Below are 26,117 nucleotides of genomic sequence, written 5' to 3'. Positions count from 1 at the left end.
GATACATATGATACAGTTATTTTCATAGAGGAATTATTCATATGCTTAATGAACCACTTGAAAATTAAGGATGGCTATCACTGTTTATATTTATGTACCTTATTTTTTTAATGCACCAGCCATCTCCCACCAAGGCAGGGTGACCTAAAACGAAAAACAAAAGTTTCTTCTTTTTACATTTAGTAATTTATACAGGTGAAGGGTTACTAGCTCTCTTTTCCTCTATATAAAATAAGAGTGTTAATGCATTTATTATTATTATTTTTTTTTTTATTATCACACTGGCCGACTCCCACCAAGGCAGGGTGGCCCGAAAAAGAAAAACTTTCACCATCATTCACTCCATCACTGTCTTGCCAGAAGGGTGCTTTACACTACAGTTTTTAAACTGCAACATTAACAACCCAGTTAAAAACACCTATAGACAAGGTTTTAGGAAAGATTTTAAAACATCTTGTTTTTATTGGACAGGTGGAATCACTGCTGAAGCATATACAAAGGGCACATGAGGCAGTAATGAGGGAACAGCAGCAGCACTTTAGAGCATGTGCAGCTGGTGTTAGTGCTGGTGCAAATGGCAGGGTCAAGAAGGAAAGCTGGTTTTTAAATGCCATCAGGTATATTTTTGATTCCTCATCTCCCACGGAAGATGAGATATCCAGTGATGATATCAGGAAGACAGTCATTCATTTGGAAACAGCGCAGAGGCATCTTTCAGGAATTTTCAATGTAAATATTTCTCATATTTTTCAAAATAATGTTTGTAGAGAGTGAATGAAGGGTGAGTGCATGATTGAGTGAGTAGACTACAGTATTGTTATTGTTATGGAATATTCATGGGAAAGCAATAAACTTGTATGGTTCATACAGCACTTGGAGAATGGGAAATAATCAGGCTTGATCATAGAATAGGAAAGATAATTCCAGTTCCTTGGATCAAGGTTCATCAGTATCAAAGGTGAGTAGTGAATAATGGCCTTGTGGCACTGCTTGTAGATTCAGTGTTTAATTCAGCTGGTAAGTAAATAATATTAATAGGAAAGTGCTAAATCTGTAATGGTCACACATCACTGGGGGAAAGTAATCAGGTTTAATTAAATTGGAAAGTAGCTCCAATTCCTTGAATTAAGACCCCTTCACCAACATCAAGGTATTTCCCTGTACTTCAAGGATGAATTCAGGAAGTGAAAGTTCTTGTACATGTCTAGGGAAGCCTTTTTACTACCTAGAGAGGGCTATCAGTAAATATTTTGTTTGTTATTGTGCCTTTTAAGTAGATTTTTTTTTACCGTGCCAGCTGTCTCCCACTGAGATGGAGTGACCTGATAAAGGAGGAAACACATTCACAGTTATTTTAAAGTCAGTAATTTGCCAGATGTGTGCTGACATCATAGTTCTGATGGTTCTCCAAACTCCAACATCCTTACCCCTCCTTTAGAGCACTGGCACTGTATTTCTCATTTCCAGGGCTTAAGTCCAGCTAACTAGTTTACCCTGTGCAGGTAAAGTGTAGCCTTAAAGACCCACAGTTTGGATGATAGGCCTTAAACCTAGCAAAGTAACTACTCATAAAATTCTTCCTAAGAAAGTTAGTTCGGTCCTCATAGTTGAATTTTTAATTTTTTTAGTAATAAAGTATGAAACAGGCTACTCCTCTATTTTGTCTCAGATACCTTACCATACATTTACCAACATTTCCTTGGAACATTTTCATGACTTATCAAGTAATGGAGCTGCATAGTGACAGGCAGACAGAGATGCTGAACAAGTCAAGGTTTTAGTAGGCAGAGTTGACCAGTTGTCTGGGCTTTTTACATGAAGTCATTTCTGGAGGTTAGTATTCTTGATTCATGCTACCTTAGCATGCTTTGTAAATCAAACAACTTCTTACAATATATGCTACCACTTTTCATCCTATGACAGGAATCACAAGAGGTCATTCTTGCCTGATAAATTTACAGACATTCTTTAAAAGAGCATTTGAGGCAGCGAAGAGTGATAAAGAATAAAATGCTTTTTATTTGGATTTCAGTAAGGCCTTCAATAGAGTACCTCACATTATTATTATTATTATAATCAAAAAGAAGCACTAAGCCACAAGGACTATACAGCAGAGTACCTCACAAAAAAACTGTTAAGGGAGATATGACTTAATGAAGTTTTTTTATACTTCACAGCCTTAAGCACCTGGACTATGCTTTACTCAAGTTTGAGGGGAAATTGTCCAGTATACCCTGGCCTTAATGAGTATATTTGTCTCTAATGCAGCTCTCATGTTTTACAAATAAATTTTAATACTGGCAATTATTTTATCTACAGATTCTTGTACCTTTTGAACCTGGACACAGCAGCACTGGTATTGGACCAGGATATCAGGATACTAATCAGTTAGATTCATTTTATCAATATCACCAGTTTAAGCCATCAGATGACCATACATCTCCTCGTTATGTCAGCTCCCCAAAGGGTCCTGTCCTTACTAATTATGGTAAGTGCAGTATTAAACTGTTGAATTATATATTATTGAGGGGGTGGTAGGAGGATAATATCTTAACAAGCTAATATGTAAAATCAGAGTTTAAAAATCCTTTGTGCCTTGGAAGAAGGCATAGCATTAAATGTTAGGAGTTACTAAAGAATAAATCCACTGATTCTTAGTAATTTTATGTGTGTGTGTGTGGGGGGGGGGGGGCAGGTTCACTCACAGTTCAGGCTAAGAAGTTTTATAAAATAACATATGAAGGCCTGGTCACAGACCGGGCCACGGGGGCGTTGACCCCCGGAACTCTCTCCATGTAAACTCCAGGCTAGCCTGCAGGATGTAGCATATCAGGAAAGTATGACTAGCATTTGCTCCCACCATCAAACTCTTAAGGAAAAGTTAGGTTGCACACTGTGACTGTACCAAACTGTTTAAAGAATGCCTATCATTTATGAATTAATATATGTACAACCAAATGGGTTCTCTCTCATTTCAGGCCGTCACCAGTTGATGTCAGGGCTTCGTAGGCTAGATTTGAAATACGAAGGAGACCCAGATTTAAAACCAATCTGCACCTTTGAAATACCCTTCCTTGTACGATGGTTGTACACTCTGACTACACTTATTAATTGCAAAGTAAGTTTGTGTATTCATATTTATAATACACCTACCATCCGACTTACGACTGAGTTCGGTTCCGAGAAACCGGTCGTAAGTCGAAATGGTCGTAAGTCGAACTTTACTACTGAATATCAACAAAACATTTTTGTAATGACTTTATTTTATTGTTTTATTTTGGTATTTCATGTTTTACTTAACATTTTATGTTGTTAGTACTGTATTTTATACTGTAAGGTTTAGGATAAACACTGTGTACAACACAAATAGTTGTTTATTTCTCAGAAATTTGGCATAAAAAACACGGTCGTAAATCGAGTGGTCGTTAGTTGGATGGTAGGTGTACATGATTTTGTTGTGGTATTTGTATGTTTTGTTTGTGTAATTATCTTTTTGTAATTAATGGACTAATATGGGTAAGGGGGTGTACAATAATATCAATTGTCTGCAAGTTCCGAATTATGAAATTAATATTTAATCATCATCCGATTGTCTTCTGATGGTCCATTGATGCAGAAAACAATTGGCCACTAAGAATATGGGTATTACAATTACAGTACTGTACTGCATAGTAATTTTATAGTAATGTACGTAATTTTACTTATCCTCTTGGAATGGAGAGATGAGGTGTTAGCTGTTGTGATCGATAGTTGTGACTAAGAATAACTTATTTTGAGTCAGAGAAGCTGTACAGCTCTACTAGTGAAAAAAATGTAGATGGGTGAGAAAACATAGATTTCTGAGAACCACATGTTTTCTCTTGGCACTGCCACTTACTTTAGAAATTCTGTATGTAAGGCTAAAAAATGGAAATGCATTCACTCTCATCACAAATAAGTGGTTTAGAAAACTGACAAATTGATGAATGAGACACGTGTGTAACACTTGGGCATCTATAGTGAAGAAACATTTTGTCAAGCTCTAAATCTCAGCATATTAATTCGTTTGAATAAATAGTTTAGAAAACCAACAAGAGGATAAATGTGACATTTGTGCTCTTATATGGGTGTGAAGCATGGGTGATGAATGTTGCAGTGAGGAGAAGGCTGGAGGCAGTGGAGATGTCATGTCTGAGGGCAATGTGTGGTTTGAATATAATGCAGAGAATTCATAGTTTGGAAGTTAGGAGGAGGTGCGGGATTGCCAAAACTGTTGTCCAGAGGGCTGAGGAAGGGTTGTTGAGGTGGTTCAGACATGTAGAGAGAATGGAACGAAACAGAATGACTTCAAGAGTGTATCAGTCTGTAGTGGAATTAAGGCGGGGTAGGGGTCGGCCCAGGAAAGGTTGGAATGAGGGGGTAAAGGAGGTTTTGTGTGCGAGGGGCTTGGACTTCCAGCGGGCATGCGTGAGCGTGTTTGATAGGAGTGAATGGAGACAAATGGTTTTTAATACTTGACGTGCTGTTGGAGTATGAGCAAAGTAACATTTATGAAGGGGTTCAGGGAAACCGGCAGGCCGGACTTGAGTCCTGGAGATGGGAAGTACAGTGCCTGCACTCTGAAGAAGGGGTGTTAATGTTGCAGTTTAAAAACTGTAGTGTAAAGCACCCTTCTGGCAAGACAGTGATGGAGTGAATGGTGGTGAAAGTTTTTCTTTTTCGGGCCACCCTGCCTTGGTGGGAATCGGCCAGTGTGCTAATAAAAAAAAAAAATTCTGCAACATTTGTCATGATGATTTATATTTTACAGATGTGTTATTGATGCATCCAGTATTTATAGTTTTATAGGTTTTATACCTTCATGTGTCTGTTTGAAGGAGGGGTGGAGATATGTTGCAGTTTTTTGAACTGTAGTGTAGTCATGCCTCTGGCAAGACAGGGATGGAATGAGCAATAATGAAAGTGTTTCTTCTTCTTTGGGTCACCTTTCCTTGGTGGGAAATGGCTGATGTGTAATAAAAAAATGTCTGTTTAGTAAGATACTGTATGTACACCTGTATGTTCTTGCTAAATTAACTGTGTTTCTTATAATTATGGCTGTGAATGAATGCGATGGCTACTGCTAATGTATTCTAATGATTTTTTTTTTTCAACAAGTTGACCGTCTCCCACCGAGGCAGGGTGACCCAAAAAAGAAAGAAAATCCCCAAGAAGACAATACTTTCATCATCATTCAACACTTTCACCTCACTCACATAATCACTGCTTTTGCAGAGGTGCTCAGAATACAACAGTTTAGAAGCTTATACGAATAAAGAAACACAACATATCCCGAACACCTCCTTTAGAGTGCAGGCATTGTACTTCCCATTTCCAGGACTCAAGTCCGGCTATATAAAAATAACCGGTTTCCCTGAATCCCTCCACTAAATGTTACCCTGCATTTATATGAGTTCTCTGTTGCATTTTGTGGGATTCAAAAAATCAGTAAAAATTCTCTTTACCTAGTATGGTTGGGTCTGTTACATGACATTTAAGATATTTTACAGATAAAACATGATTCTTGAGGATGTGTGCCCTGATGCTGGGGAAGAGTTTTAATCCTAGGAATTGGAGCTACCCTCCTCTTCCTTGGATCAAACTTGATTCACCTTTCCATTCCCCAAATGCTATATGATTTTTACAGGTTTACAGCTTTTCTTCATGAATATAAAGATAACATAAATTTTTCAAGACATTAGCAGTATTTTCATTGATTATCCCAGTGTTTACCTTGTATTAAGTCAATTTTCATGCTTTTATTACAGTATGGGACGAATATTGCTGAACTTTACTCTAGGCAAGATCTAGCTGGATATTTGGCAAAAGTGATACTCAAACCTCCTGAGACAGTGTACGAGTACCACAAAAACTGTTCTGGTTCTCCACACACTCGTGTCTCTAAGGATCTGCCACCAAGAATAAGTTTGAGATTTCAAGCTAACAAACATGTAAGAAATTTTGGTCATGTCTTATGTATGTACATTAAAATTGAGTTGTTTGAATGTCTCATGAAATTGTAATAACATGATTACAAACAAACCAGTACAGATTTTAAAAAAGAATTGATTGTTTGTGGTGTTAGGAATGAAAGGAAACTTGATGTCCTAGCCCTTTATGAAATGATTGGGAGAATTTAATAGGGAGAAGTCCATTGGATTAAGGCATATCTGAGAAAACAAGAAGCTGTTTTGGATTTTAATCCCACTTTGAGTATCTTTGAGAAAAGTGAGTACAGGAGGCCCCACTTAACACAGGTTAGGTTCTGGGCTACTGTAGGGCCCCGCTTATACAGCAGCTTAGGTTCCGGGCTACTGTAGGGCCCCGCTTATACAGCAGGTTAGGTTCCGGACTACTGCTGTAAATTGAAAATCGCTGTAAAGTAAAGCAACCTTTTTTTCACTTTCCGATGCATGTAAAAGCTTGATAACATATTTACACTATTATATATTTAGTGAGCATTAGAGCTAGGCCTAAAAAAATGCATGTACAGTACACACATTACTTACCTTAAAATATTTTCGTCCTTAGCTTATAGTGAGTTGCGAATATATTTATTGTAGGAAGTTTGAATAAATTAAGAATGTGTATACATATAATTGAAAAGTGTTGCATTAGTGAAACACATAAAGCAAAGCGCTGAAAATTTGGGCCCTCCTGCATTGCGCTTGCAAACATACCCGTATAGGAAAGCAAGGTTTTGCAAATAGGAAATGGTATATTTCACTTGTACAGTAAACTGCATGGAAAAGGGAAATTTTGAAAAATTTGAAGTTTGAAAATAATGTCTTATGTATGATACAGGAAATAAGTGAATTTTACAATAATTGTTTTCAAATTTTCTTTCAGGTTATTGGATATGAGCTGGGATTTGCTCTTCTATTTTATGTTCTGGGTATGTGGGGCTTCTTACTGAAGTTGCTCATATCTGTTCTTGTTGTGATGGCTGTGCCTGCCTACATCTCCCACTATTACATGGCTAAACGCCAGGCAGCAAATTCAGAGGGTGACCAACAGGAGGAACAAGATCAAGACCACCAGAGAGTTCCACCATTTCTGCCGTTACCTAAATTGTGATAGCGTTTTGTATTTAGGGCTAAATAAATAACTTCTGGACTAAATGAGATGTATAAGAGTACAAATATGATGTGTGGCTTTGCTAATTGTGGTAATGAAAATGCTAAAAAATTAAATGGATTTGAAATTAGTGCATAACCCTTGTGTTATTGGAGATGTGAATAATAAGACAGTATGCTCCTTTTTTTTCTGTGTTTACTGCATGTGTGGCAATATGTAAATGCTGTACTGTACATTTATATACAGTATAAATTTTCTTCTATTAGCCATTTCCTCCCAAAGAAAACAGCCATTCCATCACTTGGCTCCCTTCTGTTTTTCAGGAGGGCATAGACATCATGATCCAAGGATGACACTGTATAATGTGATTGCTAACTGGTTAATTAACATTTGAATTTTTATGTCATTAATACAATTTATTTTAATATCTGCAGAGAATTTCAGGAGTTTTGTCAGTGTGTGCTACATGTTCTTGTAAGGAAACAATATGGCATTTTTATAATTATATTTACTGTATTTGTTTTTTGATGTCCTAGAATAAGTTTTTTCAATGCTGAGCTTCGTTAATAAATAGGAATATTTTTTAACAGCTTCTAAGCCTTTGTAAATATCCTTTAATGTTGACGGGAAAAGCACAGTGCAACCCAGTGTCTTTGCCAAATATTGTATTTAAATTAACTGTTTTTAAAGAACTTGTATAAGTGTGTTTTAGATATTTAAGGTCATTTTTATAATCAAGTTAATTAAATACAAATTTTTAAATATCTGTGGAACAGATTAGGCTTTTAACACATCATGTCATCTTTGGACCAGGCACTTGCAGTGTTTAGCACTTAACTTTATTATAGCAATAATGGATAGGCACTTTTTCTTGGTGGGTGGTTACAGTTGTTGTTGATGTCTTGGTGTATACTAGCTGGGGCTTCCCAGGCCAGGGTGGCTGTGGAGATAACTGAGCTGTTCTCACATGATTCACTAAATCGTAATAACAGAATGACATACAAACCATGTAACAGGTGGGGTTTGAACCCATGACAAGTTTGTTGTAGAACTCCAGGCCAGTGTGTAAGCCCAGTGGTCTGTTCTCACATGTTTGCTGTGCTATATGACCCATATGGGTTTAGCACTTTCTGGTGAATATTTTATCTAAATGGCCATCCTCAAGTGTTTTTTTTTTTATCAACGTACATCTCCCACCAAGTCCTGGAACTATAGCATGACCCATGAGCTACTGCTCATTAACCCGTAAACGGTCCAAACGTATATATACGTTTTTTCAACATTTTATAGTATGTAAAAAAAGTAGATCTTTTTTTTTACATTTGAAAACGTGTAAAAAAAAACTTTGATCTACGTTTTTTTTTTTTTTTATATATTTGAAAATATGTAAAAAAACGTAGATCTACTTTTGAAGCACTACGCATGTGAACATAGATCTGCTTGCACCGTTTACGGGTTAATGGGGTGGAGTCCAAAGGTTATTGTACAACTTAATACATCATTAGTTAACTCCTTAAGAGTGACTCCTTGATGCCAGTAAGAGGTTCTTGATGCAAGGAATGGGACCTCTCTTCCATTCCTTGGAACAAACCTAATTGCTTCTCATTTCCCCATGCATTCTGTGACTCCTTATAAGTTTAGCACTATTACCCCAAACATAAAATAAAAATACAGAATACATTACTAAGACCTCTTATAGATTATGCAGTACAGTTCTGGTCTCCATATTACAGAATGGATATAAATGATTTGGAGAACATGCATTGAAGGATAAAATTAATCCACTGTATAAGGAGGCTTAGAAAGATCAACTTCAGATCCCTGAACCTATAGTCATTTTGCTAAACATAGGATATTGTTGAACTTTGGAATTTTTGTGGTGCATCTTAGTTTTCAACAGAATTTGAGGCATTTTGGTGTCTAGATTGATAATCCAGTGGTTGCCACTGTCACTAGGAATCTAAAAATTCCAAAATGCTGCCAAAACAGTCACTGATTACCTGTGAATTTAAAAAAGACTTCAACATGAAAGATGAGTATTTTAATTAAATAAGTTATACATTTCATATTTTTCAGGTCAAAGAGGCCAATTTATATGCTTTAAAAATAGTTGGATGGCTTAAAATATGAGAAGGGCAATTTGAAACAGCCTCAGCATTTCAAGGACACTGTTGTTGTCATCTATATGCTTAACCTATTTTAGCAGTATGGTTTACTATCTGAAGCTTAGGGCAATTTTAATAGTTATGGGTAGGTTGGAGTATAAGGATACCTGGGTGGCTGATCAAATGGTTCCACAGTATTGACTATTACTTGCAAACCTGTTAGAGGCCTCATAATTAAATATTCCTAAGGGTACCTTGAAATGGATCCCTGATTTTTTTTTTCAAGATTTTCATTTACTCCTTGACAACAGCACCTGTGATCAGCTTTAAATTTTCAATACTTGTATTATAACTAAAAAAAAGTTCATTCATCTGTTGACACATGCAGGTACCCTCTGGTCTGTTTTTATGTAGACTGTTCCTGGATTTGGTTTCTGTGTGATAACTTTAGAAATCCTCATCTGGTAAAAATGTTATGGAGGGAGTAGTAGGTAAATTTGGGGTGCCAGGGGTAAATGTAAATGGGGAGCCTTTAATTGAGTTATGTGTAGAAAGAAATTTGGTAATAAGTAATACATATTTTATGAAAAAGAGGATAAATAAATATACAAGGTATGATGTAGCACGTAATGAAAGTAGTTTGTTAGATTATGTATTGGTGGATAAAAGGTTGATGGGTAGGCTCCAGGATGTACATGTTTATAGAGGGGCAACTGATATATCAGATCATTATTTAGTTGTAGCTACAGTTAGAGTAAGAGGTAGATGGGAAAAGAGGAAGGTGGCAACAACAAGTAAGAGGGAGGTGAAAGTGTATAAACTAAGGGAGGAGGAAGTTCGGGGGAGATATAAGCGACTATTGGCAGAAAGGTGGGCTAGTGCAAAGATGAGTAGTGGGGGGGTTGAAGAGGGTTGGAATAGTTTTAAAAATGCAGTATTAGAATGTGGGGCAGAAGTTTGTGGTTATAGGAGGGTGGGGGCAGGAGGAAAGAGGAGTGATTGGTGGAATGATGAAGTAAAGGGTGTGATAAAAGAGAAAAAGGTAGCTTACGAGAGGTTTTTACAAAGCAGAAGTGTTATAAGAAGAGCAGAGTATATGGAGAGTAAAAGAAAGGTAAAGAGAGTGGTGAGAGAGTGCAAAAGGAGAGCAGATGAAAGAGTGGGAGAGGCACTGTCAAGAAATTTTAATGAAAATAAGAAAAAATTTTGGAGTGAGTTAAACAAGTTAAGAAAGCCTAGGGAAAGTATGGATTTGTCCGTTAAAAACAGAGTAGGGGAGTTAGTAGATGGGGAGAGGGAGGTATTAGGTAGATGGCGAGAATATTTTGAGGAACTTTTAAATGTTGAGGAAGAAAGGGAGGTGGTAATTTCATGCACTGGCCAGGGAGGTATACCATCTTTTAGGAGTGAAGAAGAGCAGAATGTAAGTGTGGTGGAGGTACGTGAGGCATTACGTAGAATGAAAGGGGGTAAAGCAGCTGGAACTGATGGGATCATGACAGAAATGTTAAAAGCAGGGGGGGATATAGTGTTGGAGTGGTTGGTACTTTTGTTTAATAAATGTATGAAAGAGGGGAAGGTACCTAGGGATTGGCAGAGAGCATGTATAGTCCCTTTATATAAAGGGAAAGGGGACAAAAGAGATTGTAAAAATTATAGAGGAATAAGTTTACTGAGTATACCAGGAAAAGTATACGGTAGGGTTATAATTGAAAGAATTAGAGGTAAGACAGAATGTAGAATTGCGGATGAGCAAGGAGGCTTCAGAGTGGGTAGGGGATGTGTAGATCAAGTGTTTACATTGAAGCATATATGTGAACAGTATTTAGATAAAGGTAGGGAAGTTTTTATTGCATTTATGGATTTAGAAAAGGCATATGATAGAGTGGATAGAGGAGCAATGTGGCAGATGTTGCAAGTTTATGGAATAGGTGGTAAGTTACTAAATGCTGTAAAGAGCTTTTATGAGGATAGTGAGGCTCAGGTTAGGGTGTGTAGAAGAGAGGGAGAATACTTCCCGGTAAAAGTAGGTCTTAGGCAGGGATGTGTAATGTCACCATGGTTGTTTAATATATTTATAGATGGGGTTGTAAAAGAAGTAAATGGTAGGGTGTTCGGGAGAGGGGTGGGATTAAATTATGGGGAATCAAATTCAAAATGGGAATTGACACAGTTACTTTTTGCTGATGATACTGTGCTTATGGGAGATTCTAAAGAAAAATTGCAAAGGTTAGTGGATGAGTTTGAGAATGTGTGTAAAGGTAGAAAGTTGAAAGTGAACATAGAAAAGAGTAAGGTGATGAGGGTATCAAATGATTTAGATAAAGAAAAATTGGATATCAAATTGGGGAGGAGGAGTATGGAAGAAGTGAATGTTTTCAGATACTTGGGAGTTGACGTGTCGGCGGATGGATTTATGAAGGATGAGGTTAATCATAGAATTGATGAGGGAAAAAAGGTGAGTGGTGCATTGAGGTATATGTGGAGTCAAAAAACGTTATCTATGGAGGCAAAGAAGGGAATGTATGAAAGTATAGTAGTACCAACACTCTTATATGGATGTGAAGCTTGGGTGGTAAATGCAGCAGCGAAGAGACGGTTGGAGGCAGTGGAGATGTCCTGTCTAAGGGCAATGTGTGGTGTAAATATTATGCAGAAAATTCGGAGTGTGGAAATTAGGAGAAGGTGTGGAGTTAATAAAAGCATTAGTCAGAGGGCAGAAGAGGGGTTGTTGAGGTGGTTTGGTCATTTAGAGAGAATGGATCAAAGTAGAATGACATGGAAAGCATATAAATCTATAGGGGAAGGAAAGAGGGGTAGGGGTCGTCCTCGAATGGGTTGGAAAGAGGGGGTAAAGGAGGTTTTGTGGGCGAGGGGCTTGGACTTCCAGCAAGCGTGCATGAGCGTGTTAGATAGGAGTGAATGGAGACGAATGATACTTGGGACCTGACGATCTGTTGGAGTGTGAGCAGGGTAATATTTAGTGAAGGGATTCAGGGAAACCGGTTATTTTCATATAGTCGGACTTGAGTCCTGGAAATGGGAAGTACAATGCCTGCACTTTAAAGGAGGGGTTTGGGATATTGGCAGTTTGGAGGGATATGTTGTGTATCTTTATACGTATATGCTTCTAAACTGTTGTATTCTGAGCACCTCTGCAAAAGCAGTGATAATGTGTGAGTGTGGTGAAAGTGTTGAATGATGATGAAAGTATTTTCTTTTTGGGGATTTTCTTTCTTTTTTGGGTCACCCTGCCTCGGTTCGAGACGACAGACTTGTTGAAAAAAAAAAAAATTATATTATTATTATTATTCATGGGTAAATGCTAAACCCATAGAGATGGCACAGGTCTTGGAAAATGGGTAGTAATCAGGTTTGAGGCAAATAAAGGGATCTATGTATATGTTCCTTTGAAGGAACATATACATACGTATATACATAAGTACACACACACAGTAATCAAGGGAAGTGTTGTGGGTGGCATCCTGGGGAAGACCCAGAGATATCCAGGGCCCTGACGGAAGTAAGGTACAGTACTGGTCTGTCTTGGGTTAACCTGGATTACAAACTCAGTGAGGTTAATGTCCCTTTATTAAGGGGGAGGGAGGTGCCATCATACTGGACTCTTGATCTGAAAAACTGGAGCTACCCTACAATCAAACTTGATTAGCCTCCCAGATACTTTACAACCCCAGTGCATTTAGTACTTTCCCAATAGTAGTACAGTATTTCATTCATGAGTGAGCACTAGCCCTGTAGGGGTATAATGCCTGGAAAAGGTAAGGCAATCGGGTTTGATGGGACGAATGTTTTTTGGGACCTGATGAGCTGTTGGAGTGTGAGCAGGGTAATATTTTGTGAAGGGATTCAGGGAAACCGGTTAGCCGGACTTGAGTTCTGGAAATGGGAAGTACAGTGCCTGCAGTTTAAAGGAGGGGTTTAGGATATTGGCAGTTTGGAGGGACTTCTAAACTGTCGTTTCTGACTGCCTCTGCAAAGACAGTGATTATGTATGAGTGATGGTGAAAGTGTTGAATGACAAAAAAAGGCACAATACCGTGACTGGAACGATACACAAATAACCCGCACATAGAAGAGAGGAGCTTATGACAACGTTTCGGTCCGACTTGGACCATTTACATAGTCTATTTACTATGTAAATGGTCCAAGTCGGACCGAAACGTTGTTGTAAGCTCCTCTCGTCTATGTGCAGGTTATTTGTGTAAAGTGTTGAATGATGATGAAAGTATTTTTACTTTCTTTTTGGGGTTTTTCTTTCTTTTTAGGTCACCCTGCCTTGGTGGGAAATGGCCAATGTGTTAAGAAAAAGAGCATATTAATGATAATTATAATATGGAGTTAATACAAATGTAAATTAAAATGTAACTCAGAGATAACTCTAAGACTGACAGCGGTTGCAGAAACTCTATGTACGTATATATATTTTTAGTTGTTGAGGTGGTTTGGTAATTTTGAGAGGATGGAGCAAAATAAGAGGACTTGAAGGGTGTGTAAATCTGTAGTGGAGGGAAGGAGGGGTCAGGGTCATCCTAGGAAAAGATGTAGGGAGGGGGTAAGAGGTTTTGTGTGCAGAGCTTGGACATAAATCAGGGCACGTGTGTGTCAGGAATAAGTGGAGACGAATGGTTTTTGGGACTTGGCAAGCTGTTGGAGTGTGAGCAGGGTAATATTTTGTGAAGGATTTAGGGAAACCAGTTAGTCGAACTTGAGACCTGGAGGTGGGAAGTACAATGCCAGCACTTTAAAGGAGGGGGTTGGGATATTTGCTGTTTTCAGTGACATCTAAACTGATGTAACTGAGCGCCTCTGTAAAGACAGTAATAGTGTGAATGATAGTGAGTTTTTTTTTTGGGGGGGGGAGAGGGTCACCCTGCCTGGGTGGGAGACGGCCAGCGTGTTAAAAAAACGTGTATACTCAGGTGTGTATTTGTATATACTAAAAATTTAATCAGTATATTTTTTTTATTATATTCATGGGAACGCTAAACTCGTAGGGGGTAATGTATATATAGGGGAAATTGGTTGTAATCAGGTTCGATCTTCTCAAGGAAGGTTCCTTGATACCAAAATGCTGTTCATCCTATGAGTCTTCAGATTATTGTATGTTTTGTGCATGTAGTAATTTGTAATTAAGATATGTATATAAGAATTGAACCTGAGCTGCCCTTGCATTGAATGTGATAACCTCCCAGCTCCCATTCCTCCAGGCGCTCTGACTCCCTACGGGTTTAGCAGCCCCAACATTAATGTAATAATAATAGGTCTGATCCAAGGAACGGAATAGGAACTGCAGTTCTATATATTAAACCACATTTGAACTACGAGTGCTCAAATTTAAAGCAGACGACACGGAGTCTGGCCGGGAGGAGCTGTGAAGGGGCACCGGACACAAGCCAATCCCTTTTAGCCACCCACTATTTTTTAATCACAAACTACCCACTAATCTCACCCTCGTTCTCCCATTGTCTCCCTATTACCTTCCCATGTGAGACAATTACAATGGTTGAAACAGTACATACAACTAAGGATAATGTTACATAAGATAAATCAATGTGTTAGTGAGGGTGGTGATCCCTGCGTAGCTCCCAGGGTGCTCACCAAGCAGTACTCCACGTGATAGTCAGACCAGCAGACGATGGCCTTGGAAAATGATATTAAAAATGCTCCTGACACCGAGAAAGAAGGAATTACAGCTGTCAAAGAAGATGGGGAAGAGACGAAGTTGAAAGCCCTCACCAGGAGCGACGAGACGACAGGTAAGTGACGTATTAAGAGGTAATTAAGAGAAGTTTGGTGTAGCAGACGAAAGCCGGCAAGTACGACGCATCTCACAATGATGAAATATCAGCTGTAATCAAGGCCATTGTAGTTAAGCTGCCACCATCCTCTCTACAACCATTTATCTCCTTGTTTTAACACCCCAGGGCATGCTCCTCGTAAAGTTATAAATATATGTATTTATATAACCCAGGGAATGATATAGGGAGGTTACTTAAGGAGTGTTAAGGACCCTCAGGGGGGTAGCAGGTCCTTGAAACCTTAACTAACTGTTACCATGACCTTAAAATATTCTCTCACTGTTACTAGGGGCTCTGGCACCCACTAACTTTGAATTAATTATTGCCTTCATACCAAAAATATTGTTATACAGTGGTCCTGAGGACACACATGTTACGAACACTAGTATATATTATATGGTTACTTATGTAAAGTAAAAAGACACAAATGCAACTAATGTGACATTTTATTGTGGCAACGTTTCGCTCTCCAGGAGTTTGATAAAGCTCCTGGAGAGCGAAACGTTGCCACAATAAAATGTCACATTAGTTGCACTTGTGTCCTTTTACTTTACATATTGTCGGTAATTCTACCAACATTGTTAGTTAACTAGAGCAACGCTGGTCAGGGGCTCTTGATCTAGGGAATTGGATCTGTACTCCAGTTCCCTAAATTGAGCCTGAATACCTTCTATCCCCTCCCACATGCGCTGTGTAATCCTACGGGTTTAGCGCTCCCCATGGTTATAATTAACTAGAGTAATTATGACCCTTGTGGGTTTAGTGATTAGTTTTGATTGTAAGTTTATTTTGCATAGGTACACATTATCATAGTGTAAATTGCCCAGGATAACAAAAAATTAGTGACTTCCATTGGGGTCCAAAAGGACCCCAATGGAAATAAGTCACTCTGACTTTTTTGGGTTATCCCAGGTTGTCTACATATATGCTGCTATGTAGGATAATCTTCGTAACTGTATTTGTGTATACCTGAATAAGCTTACTAACTAGTGGTTAACAAGCTTTGCTCACACCCGTAGGAGCATGGGGGTCAAGCCCTGCACGAGGACAGACATGGTGTAAGTTTATTTAAGTACAGGTACACAGGTATAATTATCATAATGTATGTGTAAATTACTCACGAGGATAACCCAAAAAAGTCAGTGACTTATTTCCAAGCTGTAAATTACAGTATTAATCAGTCAAGATTATAACCCTCAAAATTTAAAATAGCTAAGTGACCTACTTCTATTCAGAAAGTCTACAAACACATATTACAGCTGTTACCTGGTATTAAACACTTGATACTTTTCAAGCTCAGAGGCATGTGTATACTCCCAAAGCTTGGATACGTATTTTTGTACTCGAAGCTTGGGTTACCACTTGCTGTCTTGTAGCTTAGAGAGACCCCCCTCAAGGGAGGTTCCTTGGTGTTGGTGAGGGGCTCTTGATCTAGGGAATTGGATCTGCTCTGGTTCCCTGAATGGAGTTTGAATACCTTCCATTCCCCCCTTTTCCCCCACAGGTGCTGTATAATCCCTACAGGTTTAGCACTCCCCCATTATAATAATTATTAGAGCATACTAAAAGCCTTGTACTGCTCGTCAACATTTACTGCCGCACCACTGTTTTCCTACATTTCTCTAGTAAATAAGTAAGTTTATGTAGGTACATGTACACATAAGCACAGTTATCATATGTAGTGTAAATTACCTAAGATAATCCAAGGAAGTCAGATTGACTTATTTCCATTGGGATCAACCCTAATCATGTAAATTGACAGACCACAGTGGAAATAATCCATTGGGGTCCTTTAACCCTTAAACTGTCCAAACAGATCTACATTCACATGCGTAGTGCTCCAAAAGTAGATTACGGTTTTTTTTTTTTTACATATTTTCAAATATAACGAAAAAAGTAGATCACGGTTTTTTTTACATGTTTTCAAATGTAAAAAAAAAAAAAATTAGTTTTTTACATACTTTCAAATGTTGAAAAAACGTAGATCTACGTTTGGACAGTTTAAGGGTTAATCTCCCCAGGAAGTGACCCACACAGTCAACTGACACCCAGGCACCTAGTTACTGCTAGGTGAACAGGGGCAACAGGTTTAAGGAAATGTTTCCAATGTTTTGCATGTGCCAGGGATCAATTCCGGTCCCTCAGTGTGAGAACTGAGGATGCTGCCAACCAAGCCTTGAGATATATAATAAAATATCAAACTAAAAGTCTCAAGAATTTGCTTCCCTTCAAGGGAGGTTGAGAGAGAGAGGTAAGGGGCTCATGGTTTAAGACACTGGAACTACCATCCTCATGGATGTAGCCTGAATACTTCGCATTTTCCCCAGGTGGTGTGTGACTCCTACAGGTTTAGTGCTTTCATAAATATAATCAAAGATTTGCTGGTTTGTTTTGTAAGAAGCAAATCTGTTACGACTTCACACCTACATATCAGCTTGCCTAAAACATCTGTAGAAGTGCTCATCTCTTTATGTAAATAACAATGCTATATAGTGAATTGTAGGTTTATGTACGTTAACCCAGCAATAAGAATTCTTATCGGAGAAGTGACCGTGCTGATAAAGATTCTTATCTGAAAAATAATCTTGCCTATAAACTCTTAAACATGTTAACTGTGCTGCTTGCTTCCCAGTCCTGAGTGCGCACCTCAAATCACTTTTCACATATATTTTGTACAGTATTAAAGTACATATTTGCTAACACATGGAACGAAACAGGCTGTCTGTATCAACATTGTATGGTTTTTATATTTAAATATGTTTGGGCTGTTATATGTAGCACTCAAATTACCTTATACAGTGGAACCTCAGTTTTTGTGAGTAATTCGTTCCAGAAAGTTGGACGAAAACCAAATTGTAAGAAAACTGAAGCAATATTTCCCATAAGAAATAATGTAAATCCAGTTAATCTGTCCCAGACACCCAAAAATATTAACAAAAATACATTTTATAGAGAATAACTACAGTTTTACATACAGAACACAATGAGAAATAAATTAAAATTACTAATGAAATGGATAAATGAGCATTTAACATCACTTTTACCTTTATTGTAGACTCTTGTTGGCATATGGAAGATGGAGAGGAGAGGTTATTGTTTAGAAGGGGAATCCCCCTCCATAAGGAATTCAGGTATCAAGGCCCTATCTGGGGTTACTTCCCTTCTTTGTCTTTTACTGGCACTAGGACCAACTTGAGAGTCACTGGACCCCTGTCGCACAAAAAATCTGTCCAGAGAGGTTTGTTTCTGGTGTCTCTTTAAGATTTGCCTAAAATGGGACAGCATTGTCATTGAACATGTTGCAGACACAGCTTGCAACAGCTTTGTTAGGGTGATATTTCTTCACAAAACTTTGTAACTCATTCCACTATGCACACATGGTTAAGGATGGATAATGAGAACCTTCAAAACGAGGGATGCCAAGCCCATGATGACACTCTTCAGGTCACTTGTTCTATCTAGGCTGGAATATTGCTGCACACTAACAGCACCTTTCAAGGCAGGTGAAATTGCTGGCCTAGAAAATGTACAGAGAACCTTCACGGCGCGCATAACGGAGATAAAACACCTCAATTACTGGGAGCGCTTGAGGTTCCTGAACCTGTATTCCCTGGAACGCAGGCGGGAGAGGTACATGATTATATACACCTGGAAAATCCTAGAGGGACTAGTACCGAACTTGCACACGAAAATCACTCGCTACGAAAGCAAAAGACTTGGCAGACGATGCAACATCCCCCCAATGAAAAGCAGGGGTGTCACTAGCACGTTAAGAGACCATACAGTAAGTGTCATGGGCCCGAGACTGTTCAACTGCCTCCCAGCATACATAAGGGGGATTACCAACAGACCCCTGGCAGTCTTCAAGCTGGCACTGGACAAGCACCTAAAGTCGGTTCCTGATCAGCCGGGCTGTGGCTCGTACGTTGGTTTGCGTGCAGCCAGCAGTAACAGCCTGGTTGATCAGGCTCTGATCCACCAGGAGGCCTGGTCACAGACCGGGCTGCGGGGGCGTTGACCCCCGGAACTCTCTCCAGGTAAACTCCAGGTAAACATGTCCTTAATCACAAGAAGGCAGTCTCCCCTCACTCTTCCTCCTCCTCTGAAGCAATTTCCTCATCTGCGGTCACTTTCGTACTTTGCTACGAGTTCTTGAATTCTATCGTGTTTCTCGCCTTCTTTATCAAAGGGACGACACTCGGAACTTTCTTCGGCCTCATGGTGGCTTATTTAGCAGTCGCACTCAATAAACAAGCACAAAAAACAATGGATTATTATGAAATGTTATCCAGACTGAGTCAGAATGCATGGAATGCTTGGTGTGGGTGTGGGCAGGCAGACATTTGGTATGGTGGACCATTGTTAACTACAAAAACTGAGCGGACGTACGAAAACTGGGACAAAATTTAGATGAAAAAAGTTGTCGAAAACTGAATCCTACGAAAATGAGGGCATACAAAAACCGAGGTTCCACTGTGTAAGACGAATTTTATTCGGGAAGTCGACAAATGCTTTTGCAAATAATATAAATTTCTAAAGTGGTTCTGAGGGCACCCGAATGTTGAATACATACAATGAATGTACAGTACTTACTGTAAATTTAACCTAGGGTAATCCAGTACTGTAAAGTCAGTGTGGCTTTCATAATCCATACATTAAAAATATTCCTATTCTAAAGTATTCAAAAAGGAGTGTAAACTTAGTGAAAAGTTAAGTTGCCATAAGCACAGATGGAGGACACAATATTTGAAGTCCATGATTCATCAGTTTCTAAACAGCAAGTATAATTTAGAAGTATTGCTGCAATAGAAATGGAGGTCTTCATGAGGTAACAATTACTATCTGTAGGTGCAGCAATAGCTTGATTGATCAGATTGTCAGAAAAACTAGATCTAAACCTAAGTTGCCAGAATAGAAAAACTGAAACAGGTTACTGGTAGAAAATTTTTGTATGTTCATTTTGAATTTGTATATAGTCATGGTTTCATGTGATTTACTGCCTTAAGGTGTGCTAGATGTACTTGTACATAGATTAAATTAATTAAAATACAGCTTAAACAGTGACTTATTAATGGTTATATAATGTACAATCCTATAATGCCAGGTACATATATTAAAAGATTTCTGTATTTTGTAATATTATTAGGATACAGATAAAAATGAGAAATAGCTAATACTATACCTATTTTCCTGCAGTAAATGTCAGTGATTGTGAAACTGGGGATGGCTATGAGAAAGCTGAAACAGAGACGCAGGAAAAGATAAGGGAAAACACAAATGATAAAGAAGAGGCCAAAAGCAAAGATAGCACAAGTGAAGACAAAAGCAAAGATAGCACAAATGAAGATGACAAAAGTAAAGATAGCACAAGTGAAGATGACATAAGCAAAGAACACAAAAGTAAGGATGAGAAGGACAATGAAGACAAGGATGGATCATTATCACAAGAATATGGGTTTACAGTAAAGATTCGTCCCCCTACTGGGGATCACTTTGAAATCCAGGTCAGTAAATAGCATGATGTTAGTTTCAAATATTTTTGTTTAGACCTTGTTGTGATCCTGTGATATTTGAGCATTATTTCAACATTGCAAAGGTAAGAAGTGTGCAACTTGTGTTACATAATTGTCTAATAATTATTGATGATCCTTGCCTACCCCTCTCCACCCTATCCCACTACATGCTTACCATGACATGTCTTAATGTTTGTTAAACAAGGCACATTATTATTATTATATTGTAGTGCCAAAATATTTTTGGATTAGCCAGATACCGTGACTGGAACAACACACAAATAACCCGCGCATTGAGAGAGGAGCTTACGACAATGTTTCAGTCCGACTTGGACCATTTAGAAAGTTACACTAATGAAAAGGAGGGAGTATATATAGTCTGGCCTATATATTTTTGGATTTTTTTACAATGACTTGTTTTATTAAACAGGTGAGCAGCATGGAACTGGTATACGAGATACATCAGCTGCTGATGGATCGTGAAGATACCTGTCACCGCACTTGTTTCTCTCTGCACTTAAATGGCCAAACCCTGGATAATTTTGCTGAACTCAAAAATGTTGAAGGTCTTAAGGTAAATAACTTTATTAATGCAACGTGTAACAACTTTAAGTTTTGAATAATACAATATACATATAAGCTATTAAATCATTAGGAAGACTGTTAATATAACCACTTTTACCCCTTCTGTATTTAACTATGTCCTTGTTTGTTTTTTTGTGACTTCCTTGAGTCTGAGGGCAATGTGCCATAACCTGTACTATTTCTTTTTCATTCATTGAGGTAAAGGGGGGGGGGGCTAGGCTTATGGGAAATCTTTCTTGGATTGTGCAGCGACTGAAACATTTCCAGTTAAACTAATCTAATATAGTACTAGGCATTTGTCACAAGATGGTTCTTTTTAGGGTGAAAATCAGTCACCAACCAGGTAGGTATGCATTGTTATTGTTGAAGTGCTCTTGATCTATGACGAACCCAGGTAAAGAATGGCTTGTGATCTGGTCGTAATGGGTTCGAGCAAAACAAACTAAGCAGTACTATTTAACTTATATTTCCTTCACCAATTATATATAACTATGTACAGGAAATGTTGAGTGAATGCGTGGGGAGTTGTGAATCAAGTGTGAGAGTAATGGTGGTTGGGGATTTCAATGCTAAAGTGGGTAAAAATGTTATGGAGGGAGTAGTAAGTAAATTTGGGGTGCCAGGGGTAAATGTAAATGGGGAGCCTTTAATTGAGCTATGTGTAGAAAGAGATTTGGTAATAAGTAATACATCTTTTATGAAAAAGAGGATAAATAAATATACAAGGTATGATGTAGCACGTAATGAAAGTAGTTTATTAGATTATGTATTGGTGGATAAAAGGTTGATGGGTAGGCTCCAGGATGTACATGTTTATAGAGAGGCAACTGATATATCGGATCATTATTTAGTTGTAGCTACAGTTAGAGTAAGAGGTAGATGGGAAAAGAGGAAGGTGGCAACAACAAGTAAGAGGGAGGTGAAAGTGTATAAACTAAGGGAGGAGGAAGTTCGGGTGAGATATAAGCGACTATGGCAGAAAGGTGGGCTAGTGCAAAGATGAGTAGTGGGGGGGGGGGTTGAAGAGGGTTGGAATAGTTTTAAAAATGCAGTATTAGAAATGGGGCAGAAGTTTGTGGTTATAGGAGGGTGGGGGCAGGAGGAAAGAGGAGTGATTGGTGGAATGATGAAGTAAAGGGTGTGATAAAAGAGAAAAAGGTAGCTTATGAGAGGTTTTTACAAAGCAGAAGTGTTATAAGAAGAGCAGAGTATATGGAGAGTAAAAGAAAGGTAGAGAGAGTAGTGAGAGAGTGCAAAAGGAGAGCAGATGATAGAGTGGGAGAGGCACTGTTAAGAAATTTTAATGAAAATAAGAAAAAAAATTGGAGTGAGTTAAACAGGTTAAGAAAGCCTAGGGAAAGTATGGATTTGTCAGTTAAAAACTAGAGTAGGGGAGTTAGTAGATGGGGAGATGGAGGTATTAGCTAGATGGCGAGAATATTTTGAGGAACTTTTAAATGTTAAGGAAGAAAGAGAGGCAGTAATTTCATGCACTGGTCAGGGAGGTATACCATCTTTTAGGAGTGAAGAAGAGCTGAATGTAAGTGTGGGGGAGGTACATGAGGCATTACGTAGAATGAAAGGGGGTAAAGCAGCTGGAACTGATGGGATCATGACAGAAATGTTAAAAGCAGGGGGGATATAGTGTTGGAGTGGTTGGTACTTATGTTTAATAAATGTATAAAAGAGGGGAAGGTACCTAGGGATTGGCGGAGAGCATGTATAGTCCCTTTATATAAAGGGAAAGGGGACAAAAGAGACTGTAAAAATTATAGAGGAATAAGTTTACTGAGTATACCAGGAAAAGTGTATGGTAGGTTTATAATTGAAAGAATTAGAGGTAAGACAGAATTTAGGATTGCGGATGAGCAAGGAGGTTTCAGAGTGGGTAGGGGATGTGTAGATCAAGTGTTTACATTGAAGCATATATGTGAACAGTATTTAGATAAAGGTAGGGAAGTTTTTATTGCATTTATGGATTTAGAAAAGGCATATGATAGAGTGGATAGAGGAGCAATGTGGCAGATGTTGCAAGTTTATGGAATAGGTGGTAAGTTATTAAATGCTGTAAAGAGTTTTTGAGGATAGTGAGGCTCAGGTTAGGGTGTGTAGAAGAGAGGGAGAATACTTCCTGGTAAAAGTAGGTCTTAGACAGGGATGTGTAATGTCACCATGGTTGTTTAATATATTTATAGATGGGGTTGTAAAGGAAGTAAACGCTAGGGTGTTCGGGAGAGGGGTGGGATTAAATTTTGGGGAATCAAATTCAAAATGGGAATTGACAGTTACTTTTTGCTGATGATACTGTGCTTATGGGAGATTCTAAAGAAAAATTGCAAAGGTTAGTGGATGAGTTTGGGAATGTGTGTAAAGGTAGAAAGTTGAAAGTGAACATAGAAAAGAGTCAGGTGATGAGGGTATCAAATGATTTAGATAAAGAAAAATTGGATATCAAATTGGGGAGGAGGAGTATGGAAGACATGAATGTTTTCAGATACTTGGGAGTTGACGTGTCGGCGGATGGATTTATGAAGGATGAGGTTAATCATAGAATTGATGAGGGGAAAAAAGGTGTGTGGTGCGTTGAGGTATATGTGGAGTCAAAAAACGTTATCTATGGAGGCAAAGAAGGGAATGTATGAAAGTATAGTAGTACCAACACTCTTATATGGGTGTGAAGCTTGGGTGGTAAATGCAGCAGCGAGGAGACGGTTGGAGGCAGTGGAGATGTCCTGTTTAAGGGCAATGTGTGGTGTAAATATTATGCAGAAAATTCGGAGTGTGGAAATTAGGAAAAGGTGTGGAGTTAATAAAAGTATTAGTCAGAGGGCAGAAGAGGGGTTGTTGAGGTGGTTTGGTCATTTAGAGAGAATGGATCAAAGTAGAATGACATGGAAAGCATATAAATCTATAGGGGAAGGAAGGTGGGGTAGGGATTGTCCTCGAAAGAGTTGGAGAGAGGGGGTAAAGGAGGTTTTGTGGGCGAGGGGCTTTGACTTCCAGCAAGCGTACGTAAGCGTGTTAGATAAGAGTGAATGGAGACGAATGGTACTTGGGACCTGACGATCTGTTGGAGTGTGAGCAGGGTAATATTTAGTGAAGGGATTCAGGGAAACCAGTTATTTTCATATAGTCGGACTTGAGTCCTGGAAATGGGAAGTACAATGCCTGCACTGTAAAGGAGGGGTTTGGGATATTGGCAGTTTGGAGGGATATGTTGTGTATCTTTATATGTGTATGCTTCTAAACTGTTGTATTCTGAGCACTTCTTCAAAAACAGTGATAATGTGTGAGTGTGGTGAAAGTGTTGAATGATGATGAGAGTATTTTCTTTTTAGGGATTTTCTTTCTTTTTTGGGTCACCCTGCCTCGGTGGGAGACGGCCGACTTGTTGAAAAAAAAAAAAATGTACAGGAGTTGAATATAAGTGTACCACAGTGACAAAGACTGGCAAAGCTGAAGCCAGAGAGAGAAAGCACCACACTCAACCAGCTGCTATACGAGTCTGACAAATGCTGACCGCAAGTGATACCACATTGCCTCAGCACTTGGCAGGCCTGCTTGTGATTGGTTAAGGAATTAAGGTACTGATTTAACGATGGATACCCTTATCGTTAAACCCTTAGCACCTGGTTTGCTGGTTGGGAGGCAGGCTATATGGGAGTGTGCACATATGCCGAATAAATTGTAACACTCTTTGCATGCCAAGGAATTAGAGCTACCATCTCATTCCATAAGGCTCATACAGTACTACTACCAAGGCATTGTATGACTCTTATGGATTCAGCGTTTCCCAGTGAATTTAACTTTACTAATTACTGCCTTACTGGTACAGCGGTTTTCTCATAACGCTTGTTGTATATAAGTATCGTCATGACATTTTCCTCTTTGATTTTTTTATATTTTATTAGTTTTATATCTTATAGGGATTTGAAATTAAATTGCATAACGCTTCAGTGTGTTTTTTGACCATCCCCAATATAATGGGGTCACTTAGGGTTTGTGAATTTAGCTTAATGTTGGATAATGAAATTTGAAAGTGTACTTACTTTCATATTACTTTTTGTTTAGTGTAAAGTTTTAAATACTATTATAAATCTATTCTATTGCAGGAAGGATCCGTGATTAAAGTTCAAGAAGATCCTTACACAGTGCGGGAGGCTAGAATTCATGTTCGTCACGTACGAGACTTACTCAAGTCTTTAGATCCAGTAGATGCCTACAATGGTGCTGACTGTGCTTCCTTAACATTCCTTAATGTTGTCACTCAAGGAGATATTTTGGGTGAGTGTTTATATAATTTGTACTGATTTACATCATAAGAAAAATTGCAACTAAGAGTAAAAATTTTTAATGTCTTAACTCTTTATGTGAAATAAAAAAAATGGTGCTAAAATTTGTTTTACAAAAGGTTACCCCAAATCAGGATACTGTATACAACCTAATATTTTGGTTAATTCTGATTTATATATATAATTTTTTTAGAAAAAAAAAGAACTCCGGTTGAATCAGTGGACTGTACACCTCCAGTGTACATCCTGCCAGGCTGTAAGGATCGTCCTCTTGTTCCTCTGCAACCTTTTGCCAAGGAACAGAAAACTCCACAGTGCCTAAAAGTAACGTATTTTTAAAATTAATTAATATTGTCTTTCTCTAATGCACTATATCAGTTGAGAAATTGCCTATGAAGGAGTAGCCATCATCCAAAAAATTTCAGAAACAGGTCGGCCATCACTAATCCGGCATCATCGGGACCTGTAGTGCGCCGGATTAGCAAGTTTGCTGGATTACAAAGTGGTTAGGATAGAATACACTTAACCTATCAGTAGAGACTTTCTGCTACATCTTCCTCATTTTCATCACTACTTTCTCCTGACTTGCTGCTGTGGATTTATAACCATCTGCACAATTTCTGAGTTAGTTTAATGATGAAATTTGAAATTATGCTAGGCAAATTAATGCCAGATTACTGATGGAACCGGATAACTGATTGCTGGCTT

At 38.5% G+C, this 26,117-nt stretch overlaps 2 protein-coding genes across 5 annotated transcripts in view; both read left to right on the top strand.

Moving 5' to 3' along the window:
• LOC128703195 (sphingomyelin phosphodiesterase 4) overlaps window positions 1-7,692 on the top strand; it is a 50,101-nt gene extending 42,409 nt beyond the window's left edge. For all 4 annotated transcript variants that reach the window (XM_053797780.2, XM_053797781.2, XM_053797778.2 and 1 more), the window contains 5 exons: window positions 472-729; window positions 2,320-2,488; window positions 2,979-3,118; window positions 5,787-5,969; window positions 6,868-7,692. In XM_053797780.2, the coding sequence (XP_053653755.2) occupies window positions 472-729; window positions 2,320-2,488; window positions 2,979-3,118; window positions 5,787-5,969; window positions 6,868-7,095 (978 nt within the window). In that variant the 3' untranslated portion in view covers window positions 7,096-7,692. The remainder of the gene's footprint in view (window positions 1-471; window positions 730-2,319; window positions 2,489-2,978; window positions 3,119-5,786; window positions 5,970-6,867) is intronic.
• Window positions 7,693-14,800: 7,108 nt separating this feature from the next.
• Window positions 14,801-25,733, top strand: LOC128705317 (clustered mitochondria protein homolog; the record flags this gene model as incomplete). The annotated part of the gene is given in 5 exon segments (XM_070103431.1): window positions 14,801-14,977; window positions 20,216-20,523; window positions 20,963-21,106; window positions 25,230-25,401; window positions 25,603-25,733. Coding segments are annotated over 5 exon segments (876 nt in total), but the record flags the coding sequence as incomplete, so codon positions are not given.
• Window positions 25,734-26,117: the final 384 nt, after the last annotated feature.

Source organism: Cherax quadricarinatus, chromosome 85, assembly GCF_038502225.1.
Source record: "Cherax quadricarinatus isolate ZL_2023a chromosome 85, ASM3850222v1, whole genome shotgun sequence".
Taxonomy (NCBI): domain Eukaryota; kingdom Metazoa; phylum Arthropoda; class Malacostraca; order Decapoda; family Parastacidae; genus Cherax; species Cherax quadricarinatus.
Note: the sequence above shows the minus strand (reverse complement) of the source record. Positions and strands in the feature narration are given on the sequence as shown.